Genomic DNA, 10738 nt, shown 5'->3' with positions numbered 1-10738 from the left:
TAACAGAGCCAAGAGAATCAGGAGATACTGTTCTTTTCTCAAAAAGCAATGGCATAGCCTCATACTCGGTATCTGACAGCATAGATTCTGATGATGATGATGAGTGGTAATTAATGGTAACAGGATGATTCACACATGATATATATTGTGGTATGGGAGAGTCTATGGACAAGTCTTCATTTAATGTCACAGACTCAGGGGAGTATGATCTAATATCTAACATTGCTGAGTCTGGAGACATTGGCCTGTATTCGGTTACCGACTCTGGAGAAAGCGGTCTTTCCTCAGTACCAGAAAGTGAAATGATAACCCAGTTGCCAACATATTCAGATACTAACTCCATTGGTGTTGCTGCTTTGTTCTCATTTTCAGGTACATTCTGTCCGAGTGACAGCATTTTTTCAAAATTATCCTCATCATCAAGATGACCAGTCTGATTTGTATTTTGGGTTTCATTCATGCTACTTGTGAATTTCACATCAAGACTGCCTGTATAAGGAGTGTGGTGCACATCACTCTGAACCACAAACTCTGAAATGTCTTTATCAGCCTTTGTTTGCCTGTCACCTGCATGAACCTCATTGTTCCTGACTTCTTGTTTTGTGTAATCAGGGGAGTAAGCTGTAGGTAACAAAGACACATCCTCACTATCTGAATCCACAATCTCAACATTGCCTCCATACAGGACCTTATAAAGTCGGCATGAAACTTCATCCATGTGTTTTGGGGCCATTTGTTTTGCTTGTGTGCATTCTGTCATCACATTGAGGGGATAAGATGGGAGTACAGTAGTAGGTTGAGTGGGAAGCATTTTTTCACCAGCATGTTGTTGTGTAAGGCGTAGTTCTTCATCAGTTTCTGTAAGTTCCATCAACAGTTTCTGAAAGTCTTGCTCCACTTGCTCACACTCGATCAAACTGTCTCCAAAATCAGTCATTGACAACGGTCGACTTTCGCATACACCTGTCTGAGAACTGTCAGATGTCTCTGCCCAAGGCAATGGTGACAAATGATGAGCTTTGTCTCCAGAGTGGGGTCTTTGCAGACACTCTAAGCTCCAATCCTCTCCTCCCTCTGCCCCCTCATCTTCAGCAGCCCCTTCATGGTCACATCGTTCAAAAGTGGGGAAGGTGGACGTTGGGGTAACTTGGGCACATAACTTGGGTGCCCCTTTGTACATAGGGTGTAGCACATGGGATCGGAGATTATAGGGAGAGGTGCAGTACAATGTGAAGAAAGGACTTACTTGTTTAAAACTGCCAGTGTGTACCAAGTCTGTCATTTCCTCATATGTTCTTTGTGATAAGCTGCAAAGAAAAGAAAATGTAGAAATGCAGTGCTGAGACAAATGACCAAAATAACCCAGCATCGGCTCATATTACTGTAAAAGAATATATTTCATAAGTTTAAGGAAATTAAACCGACAATATTTAATGCATAGTAGTAAAAACCGTATTAAGTTTGCAAATCTGTGTCAAAACAATCACTAAAAGGAAGTAATAAAGGAAGCATCTTAGCAAACTGCTTTTAACCTTAGCACTGTGTTCCTTGTTTCTCTCTGTTGATGTGCAGAACAATTGCAGAGCATGTGCACGGCTGTCAATAAACAACAAATAATGTGGATGGGGTGACATTAAACGAAGCATTCAGAGTAACTCACTGTGTTGTTTCCATCTCTTTTTGTGGCTTGTCTTTGTGAACAGTTCTAAGAAGGCCTGCTGCCGTGGAGTCTGTCACCGGTCGTCCTGTTGTCTCGTGAAGTGATGACAAACTGGATGAAAGGTCTTCTGCTGACACTATGGGAACCTGTTGTCCTGAGCGTGGACTCTTTTTTGCAGCCTCTGTACGTTTGCTAATCCTGGGGCTGTCCATGTCTTCATGAAGAGCAGCGAAACCTGATCGGGCACACAGGACAGGAAGGGAAAATTTAACCTCTCAACAGCCAACAGCTCACGGTCATATCACTTTGAACAGAAGTTAAATGAAGTTTACTAGATTCTAGTAAATGTCTAGTAACTAGAAGACATCACCTAATCTCGTGCATGAATCTTACAGCTTTCTGTTTTAGTATTGTATACTCAAAGTATTTGGTTAGCTTGTGCACCTTCACTATGGTCCTGTGCTATGGTCCACTCGATTTCTGCATACGTATGTGAGGTTTCTTCTTCAGACGTCCTGCTTTCAATAAGGTGAACAATATCCATTCGATTGATCTTTGTCAGTCTTTTGATAAGTGTTGCTTCTGTTGAAACAGAATAAAAGTTTCACTTCAAAGCTGACAACAAGATTTCTTTACTTATTAAGTAAAAAGCAATAATTCTGAGAAACATGTACCAACTACAGGAACTAAACACTGGCCTGTGGCAAGATTTCCCTCCCTCTCTGTCCAGACTTTCAGAAGAGCATGGCTTTGGTCTTGAAGTGAGTTGGGGTTTCCAGTTCTTATCTCATTGATCCTCTCCTCACTGAAGTCAAGCTCCTGTGCTAACTCTGTTGGCGAGAAGATGATACAGTAACAATCGTGAATATTTGAAGATACATTTGAATGTCTGGTGTATCTTGAGGGCCTGCCAACTATGCATTGAGCTTGAGCGCTTCATCGCCGTGATGAGGTGTCACTCACCCGTCCAGCTGAAGCCAAGGTGGTCAGCTATAATGGCCAACCGTTGCTCTTTTCTCTCTGCTTCATCCTGTGGATCTACTGCAAATACCACCAGACAGCCATGAGCGGTCAGAACCGCAATGTGTTCCAAATGATATGTTCACAAATATTAAAAAATAAAACACCTTCACTGGCTTTCTTTTTTGTGTTCTACTAACGATGTCTTTACATAGGATTAATTAAGGATCCAGACCTATACCCTAGAGCATGATGTGTCATTTCAATCAATTGTTGCCATTACACTTAATTGTTCTGGATATTATTCACATTTTAATCTTTAAAGTTGTTTTCACAATAAAGCCTTTAAGTCAATCTTGAGATTTTCAGCACACATACAAGGAAAGTGAGACATCATTACAAACAAAAACACAGCTCAAGCAACATGTTTTCCTTTTTACTTCAAGAAGACATAATCACAAGAGACAGAGAGGCAGCACCTTTAGCTATCGTACTAATGAGGCACAAGAGATAGAGAATAGCCCCTTAAACTGGGGGGATACCTTGACTTTGGACTTTATCGTCTGGGATTCGCTGCATCTGTGTCTCAACAGGTTCGTCCCACAGTGGTCTAATGGGAAAGATGTCTCCTGAGGGAGGGAAATGTTCTCTTTCTATGACTAAAGGATCAATGAGACTGCTCTCGTCATCTGAGATGGTGGCCGCAACCTCTTGCTCTCTGTCTGCCTCTGCCAACCTTGCCACCAGTTTTGCTGCTTCATCACTTATCTCTTCAAAGAACTCAACGGGCTCTTTATAGGGCTCCCTTTTTTCTTTAGTGGGTGTTGTTGAATGTGACGACTGACCGCTTTTGCCTCGAACTGGCAATCTGGACTGAAAACCCTTAGATTTTGCCGCCTCAGCACTCAAAGGACGACCCTGTTCTTTTTTAGATGACCTGGGAGACTCCCCCTCACAGAAACTCTTGGCTTTGGAAGATGGAGTCTTGGTTTTGACATCCACAGAGGGACCTGCATCTGTCTCAGATTTTCTCCTTATATCCTTTTTCACAGGGACCTTAAGTTTTTTGTCCTGGTTATTTTCAGCACGTTTAGAGTCAGGCTTCATCGTGCTAGCTTTAACTGGAATTCTAGATTTAGATTCAGAAGTAGAGATGGCCTCTTTTTTAGGAGTGCTGGAAGGGGAAACTGCATGAGATGGAGAATGAATTGTTGATTTACCACGGCCTTGAGAAGAAGTAGGCTTAGCTGGTGCTTTGACTGGAGTCTTTTTAACACTACTGGAAGCGCTTTGTTTGGATTTTCCTGTTGTTTTGGGGGCTTCTATTACTGACTGTGGTTCCTCTGGAGAAGAGTCAGAGGACTCTTCCCCCTGTTCAGAGTAAACTGATCTAGTGATAGTAGTATCTGCTGTCTGTACATTTGTTATCATTTGACCAAGGGAACTTGTGTCTAAATCTAAGGATCTTTCAGTTATCTCTGCTTTCATCTCTAGAAGTTCTGGGGATGTCTGATCTTTCTTTGTAGGTTTAGCTGAAGCTGAAATGCCCATTTTGGGGATTTTAGATTTGGAGGCATCAGCTTTGCAGCTTGGCTGTTCATTTTCAGGCGAGGACTGAAGCTGTGAATCAGCTGTTTCTTTGGATTGCTCACTGTTATCAGTCTTAACCTCTAGTGTTAAATTGAGACCAACTTCCGGTTCTGTAGCAGATCTTTGACTCTCTTGTCTGGGCTCTTCTAAGATAGGCTCCTCTAAAGGCTGTTCTCCTATCTGGAAAAAGGCAAAGCCAACAGCCTCTTCCTCGTAGCTCCTCTTTGTCATGTCAATAGCACCACTGCGGGTCATCTCAAAGAGCTTCCCTTCTTGGAATAGAAAAGGATTGGGCTCACTGGTGGGAGTGCTCTCTTCTGTTGGTGTCCTACCAGGTGTGGTGTCTGGAGACTGACGGTCAACAACCAGATTCAGTATCTTCTGTTCCTCCTCTTTTACGCGAGCTTCAAAAGTGGCATCATCCTCCCGCATTGCAGACCAAGACTCGGTATCTACCCTTGCAGTGACACCTTTGGACTCGGTCCTGGGAGGTTCCAGTGTCTCGTCGTCCTCCTCTGTGTCATCGTAGATGCAGACCTCTGGTTTAAACGTTTCCTGTGTCTTACTTGTAATAACAGTTTCACAGAGTCCGGCCTGATCTCCTTTAACTTCATCTGTGACATTACTACATCTTTTCAGCACACCTGTCTGTGGCTCACTAATCTCTAACTCTTGACCATGCGTATCATCTCCTCTACTTTCCCTTGACTTCCTTAAGCTTTCTTCCTTTTGCTCATCAGTCCTATTTTTAGTATTTGATGTTGATGCCTTTGTGTTGCTATTGTCTTTATTGGCTTTTCCAGATAATGGGCAACTTTCTTCTTTTTTCATTTGGGATTTTGAATGATGCTGGTCTGAGACAGAGTGAGGTCCCTCTGAGGTGACACTGGTTGATGATGTGCTCTTGGCCTCTTTGCTGTGGCATCCATCATTCAAACCTGCTGAAAAAGGAGAGGGAGGTTGTACTTTAATAAGGGGATCAACAAAAAGAGCTAATTTTGAATCCTCTGTGGGTGTACTGAACCCACATTCACTTTGCGATAGCTTCTCACTTTCACAGCTGTCATCCCCTATTTTGGCATCTGCTGGAGAAAAATCTTTTCTAGACTTCGTTTTGCTCTTCACGTCTTGTTCCATTTCATTAAATGTTTTTATTTTGGCTGCCATCTTAAACATCTCTTCCTCAGGAGTGATCTTTCTCCTAGCTTCGTGGCTGTCTGATGCATTATCTTCTTCTGGGTCTTCAGGGATGACAGCCGGTTTTGATAGAGCAAAGAGGAATGAATGATCAGGGGGTTTGGGGTTTACCTCATAACTTACCTCTTCAGAACTAGGGGTGTCAGGGGAGAGGGGGCTCTTACCAGAACTTGTCATCTGAGACGTCTGCTCACAACTGTCATCATCAGCACTAGCCTCATGGTCTCGAAGAAGCCTACTGGGCACAGTTTCCTCGGGGAATTCTGCATCTTTGGGAGGCTCTGGATGGCTATAGGATTTGCTAGGTGGACCTAGTGGGAAGAATGGGCAGCTTTTTAGCTCTACAGGACTGCTCTCTAAGGAGTCATGAGGAGGTGATTCCTTAGTTGGGCTGGGTTCAATAGAGTCTGGGGATTTGTGGGAGGAATTTTCTTCCATGAGAGGACTACCCTCTAACGAGTCTCTGTGGCTTATTGTTAAAGAGTCATCAGCTAACGGACTGAGAGCATCTGCGTCTTGTTTTAAAAGTAAGTCTAAGCTTTCATGATGCTGAGACGGGGATCTAGGAGCTGATGACCCAACTAAAGACAATACTAGCTGATGATCGGGGCTTTCGTCATCGCTAAGAAAAGTTTCTATAGTCTCTGAAATTCTTTTTATAAGCTTTTGTGGTTTTGACTCACTCCTCTTAACAGATATAGACTCACTTGTAGTGTGGTCATCTGTAGCCTTGCTGGAAGAGACAAGGAGGGTCAATTCTGTAGAGAGTTGGTCACCAGTGGTCCCTATACCAGAATCCCCACACTTCTCTGTGTCTTTACTCTCTTTCTTTACTGTTGCGGCAGCTGGTGCCAAAGTTGTAGAGGTTTGCTTTACAGTTTTGGGAGAAAGCCCTAGACTTTCAGGGCTTGTGCCCGGAGTGGCTAGACCCTCATGTTTGTAACTGTCCTCAGAGCTCAAATGAGAGGATCCATTTCCAGAACTTAGGGAGTCTGCCACACCCTCATGTTTAAAGCTGCCAGAGCTATCATCAAGGCCACCGTTTCCAAAGTCTACAGTGTCAGTTAGCTCTGAATCAGCAGAGGGTTTTGTGTCTTTGTCTTGCTGACTGATCAGTTTCTTTTGGGGTTTGGAATCCAATGACACTTCTCGCTCTTGAGGGACGTGTGAAGCTGCTGCTTTCGTCGTGGATTTTGTGTGGATAGTTTCAGATTTAGTGCTTTTTTCTGATTTGGATGAAGAGGATGTTTTGAGCTGAAATAGCCCCGACTTTCTCTTTGAGGGGTCTTGACCCGTTTGGAATGCTTGCATCAGCTCTTTAACTGACATGGTCTCTTCAAGTTTTTCAGAATCAGCTTTAGGGGATTTATGCGGGGCCTGCTTTGACTTAGCGGTTTCTTTGGCTTTTGGGGAGGATTTGCTCATAACAGGCAAATGCGTAGGTTTGCTTCCAGTGACCTTTTTGCTCTTTTGCTCTGCCTCCACTTTCTGTTGTAAGGCTTTGACTTTGTCCTTGATTGATCCGATGGGAGTTTCTTCAATCACTGGGGATACAGGGGATGCTGGGGCCTTGGCTGTGGGCACGCTTAGACGACTCCCTGTTTCTATCGATTCCTCTGTCTTCCCCTGGTCTTTTCCCTTCCGTCTCACTGGCTTTTTAACATCACCAGTGGCGGGTTTGTCATGTACTTTGGTTTGAGTGGTTGGTTTTGTACTTTTGCGTAGTACAACATCAGTGAATCTTTCCTGGAAACTTGTCTCTTTTTTGGCTTTAACTTTAGAGCTTATTGGTACATCCAGCAGGTATTCTTTAAGGTCACCACTGTCCTTGATGGCTTTAGGTCTGGGAGTCCCTCTGTTACCTCTACTTTCCCGTAAGACGAGCTCTTGATTTTCTAAAGCTGCCATCTTTTTGGCTTCTTCTATCTCACTATCTGAGAGGAGAACCCATTCCTCAGCCATTCTAGCTGCTTTCGCTGCCTCCTCTGCCACCTCACCCTCATACGTTCCACTCCTCAGTATTTCACTGACTTTCTCTAGGTCCTCTTTGACTTTCTCTAAGTCTTTTTCCATTGTTTCTAACGCTTCTCCAGAAACTTCCTCGGTCCCTTTCTCTAGACCACACCCTCCTAAGGAAGGGGATTTCTCAGCGGAGTCTGCAGTCAAGATGACAGTCATTTTGATCAAATCTTGTTTCATCTCTGACACGTCGGATAGAAGATCTGGTTCTCGAATCAGCTCTGATTTCAGGACTGACGTCTCCGTCTCTTCATCTTCCATACGGAAGAAGAACAAGTAAGGAGTAAAGAAAATTAAAAATTTAAATGAAAGGAGACAGACATTGGAGAATGTGGTCAGGACAAGATTGGAGCACACCGCAGGGATCATAGGACAACAAACTCACAATGGTTTCTATTGTACACCAGGGAATCAAAGGAATTAGGCTTGTAGTTTCATATGTCTGTGCTGTGGTAAAGCAAATGCTAAACACATACCAATGGGAAAGGATATGAGCAGGAAATAACTTGCTTTTACACTTGCATCCACACTCACAAGACAAAAATACAGATCAAAACTGGAACTGATAAAAAAAAAACTAGCATGTGACGGAGAAACCAACAAAACAATGAAAACCAAAACAAAACATATGAAACAGAAACAACATCAAAACATCTCAAGATTGCTCAGATGTATGGGAAATGTCACTAACTCTATGAAAGAAAGCCAGTGATAATGTAAATGGCGTATGAGGATTTGCCATGTTTAGCTCTATTGCAAAACTAATATATTTTATTTCAATTCAAGCAGGAATGAAGGAATTCTATTTCACTCCATTCTGCTTTTGACTAAATCAGCATTTGGAAGACAACCGTAATGAAAACTCACAAAAAAAGAAACAGAAGCAAAAAACAGTGACATACAGAGCAAACAAAATGAACTCTCACTAAGAAGAAGGTACGTATAATCACACAGACACACAGCACACACATTCATTTGTAAGTATGGCAAGTTATTTCCATGCAAAGTAAAGGGAAATGATGATGGAGAGGTCATAGAGAAGAGTGATGAGAAAGTTGGTACTTAGTTGCTTGTCTTCTTTCAGTAATGTGGTGAGTTCTGGGCCCGATCATTTAGCAATTCCAGTTTTTAAAATGTCAGTGACATTGATACTGTGTGAAAGTTGAAAATACACACGGTCCATAGAGTTTTACTCAATAACACGTCCTTTAGAAACGTAATGCTAACAAATATGGGTTGATTTGTTAAATGTATCTAATTAACATGTTTTGTGACTTTTTTCCTGAATGTTCACATTACCACGAGACAAGCCATGGTGGAGGGGAGAGGGGGAGGAGCCTGACTACACTAGTAGCCAACTTCAGGAACTTAGAGCATATGATACCAGCACAACATGGCACAAACTGCACCACAAAAACAATACTGGGAAGAAAAAGGAAGTTCAGAATTAGGAAGGTGGAGTCTGGATGTGCTTCACTCATGGCGAATCACATTTTGTCCTATCTCCTTTTAAAGGTGATTTGTTCTGTTACTGTATAATGGCTACAGTCATTTAACTCACATCCCACAAGCAGCTGTGAATCATGTTACTGTTGAGAGTCTCTTTTTGATCTAACCAATGCAGAACGAAGTGTGGAAATGCAGAATAAAAGCCCAAATTATGCACAACACAACACTAGCTGCACCTCTCCACCCACCTGGCCAATCAGGGCCAAGTGCAACCACATCAGCAACCACGATTATGACAGTGTTAGCGCTACGCTGGCTTTCAGGCTAGCACATAGATATATATATATATGTATATATAGGCCGTCACATAAACATCACCACAGTATGAATGAAGATCATATTTATGTACATACGTAAGTTGCATTGTTTAACTCTTTCTTCGTATCTCCAATCTCGCATTGTAAAAGAATGAAATTGGATTAAATTGAAACAATGAGGTGTAAATCATTACGAAACAAGAAAAGTAGAGAGAAACATAACTTTGAAAAGATGGACTTCAGGGTGAATGTGTATGAGTCTGGTTATTCCTCTGCATTCTCATTACTAGTGTTAGACTTATTCACACCATTTACACCAATATTATTTTGATTAATAAATATATGCATTTTTATCAAAGAGCAGCAACCACGTTAGTACAAGTTGCAGAGCAAAGTATGTAAGTAAAAGTACGTCTTACATTTCTCGAGCAGTCTGTTGGTCTGAAAAAGATCACATGGAAATACAACAGTTAGGATGTTTTGACCGCTGCACGTGCTAATTATTTTAACTGTCACTACACCTATCACTGAGGGAAAGAGCACAGATAAGCTAAGTCACTGCTGAATCACAGTCTAAACTACAGACAGAGGCAAAGACAGATTAGTGGAGCTAATGGGAAGACGAGGGAAATGAGAAGCGCTGGCTGCTTTTACCTCTTCCTCTTGTTCTTGGTCTGAATCAGACTCCTTTGGGGAACAAGAAGCAGCAAGAAGCAGAACGATGTACAAATAGAAACAAGAGCAGTATTAAGGTCAGACAAAGGGCAAACCAACGGTTACCATAGCAACAAAAACAAGAGGTCAGTGTGGATGTCAGTGAAAGTCAAAGTGGTCTTCAGAGATGGACTAGGTAAATATATTACATGTGTGCTACAGCTGTGCTCAGACGTTTACATCATGGGCATGGATGTTATGGTCATTTTGGGCTTTTTCACTGGGGGAATAATTCTGCAACATAAATCTTTAATTACTTTATTTTGGATTCTTTCTAATCCACACAGGCTCACAGTTATAGATGCATATTTGGTTAAATGTCCCTTAGCTTTGACCAAAAGCATCTGCCATAATTCTGTCTCTCCTTGGCCAAATTGAGTTCATTTAGCGGCTGTCTGGGATCTGGGGTTTGAACCTCACCAGCTTCTGTCATTGTGGCCAGATAACTCTTTGCCTTATTTGGCCAAAAAACATGTGCAGCTGCAAACTTCAGTCACGATTACAGGTGTCAGTTTTGGAGCAGGGGGTTCGTTCTTGGTGAGCGCCCTCCGAGTCCACGGCGAGCCCTCCCGTCACTGTGGACAGGGACACTGGAACGCCTGAGCTTTGGTGCTAGATTGTCCCTGATCATTAGATTTCCTGTCATAGTGTCACAGTTTGGGTCTTCTAGCAGATCTGGACAAAGTGGTGAAATAACTTGTGCTTACATACAGTTGTTTGAACTGATGATTATGGGAACTGTAGCTGTTAGAAATGGTGGCAGAGACCGCCCACGTGCTAATGCAAAACTCTCCCTGGACTTCCTCATTGCTCTGAGGATCGGTCTGCCCAG

At 42.6% G+C, this 10738-nt stretch overlaps 1 protein-coding gene across 1 annotated transcript; it reads right to left on the bottom strand.

The window, feature by feature from the left end:
• Nucleotides 1–1246: 1246 nt before the first annotated feature.
• On the bottom strand, nt 1247–9879 carry LOC102297201 (ankyrin-2; the record flags this gene model as incomplete). The annotated part of the gene is given in 8 exon segments (XM_042216965.1): nt 1247–1307; nt 1661–1895; nt 2105–2242; nt 2335–2490; nt 2624–2701; nt 3163–7680; nt 9612–9633; nt 9847–9879. Coding segments are annotated over 8 exon segments (5241 nt in total), but the record flags the coding sequence as incomplete, so codon positions are not given.
• Between the last annotated feature and the right edge of the window lie 859 nt (nt 9880–10738).

The sequence above is a fragment of the Haplochromis burtoni genome, unplaced genomic scaffold (genome assembly GCF_018398535.1).
Source record: "Haplochromis burtoni strain Fernald_Lab_line unplaced genomic scaffold, NCSU_Asbu1 Contig_1414, whole genome shotgun sequence".
Classification (NCBI taxonomy): Eukaryota; Metazoa; Chordata; class Actinopteri; order Cichliformes; family Cichlidae; genus Haplochromis; species Haplochromis burtoni.
Note: the sequence above shows the minus strand (reverse complement) of the source record. Positions and strands in the feature narration are given on the sequence as shown.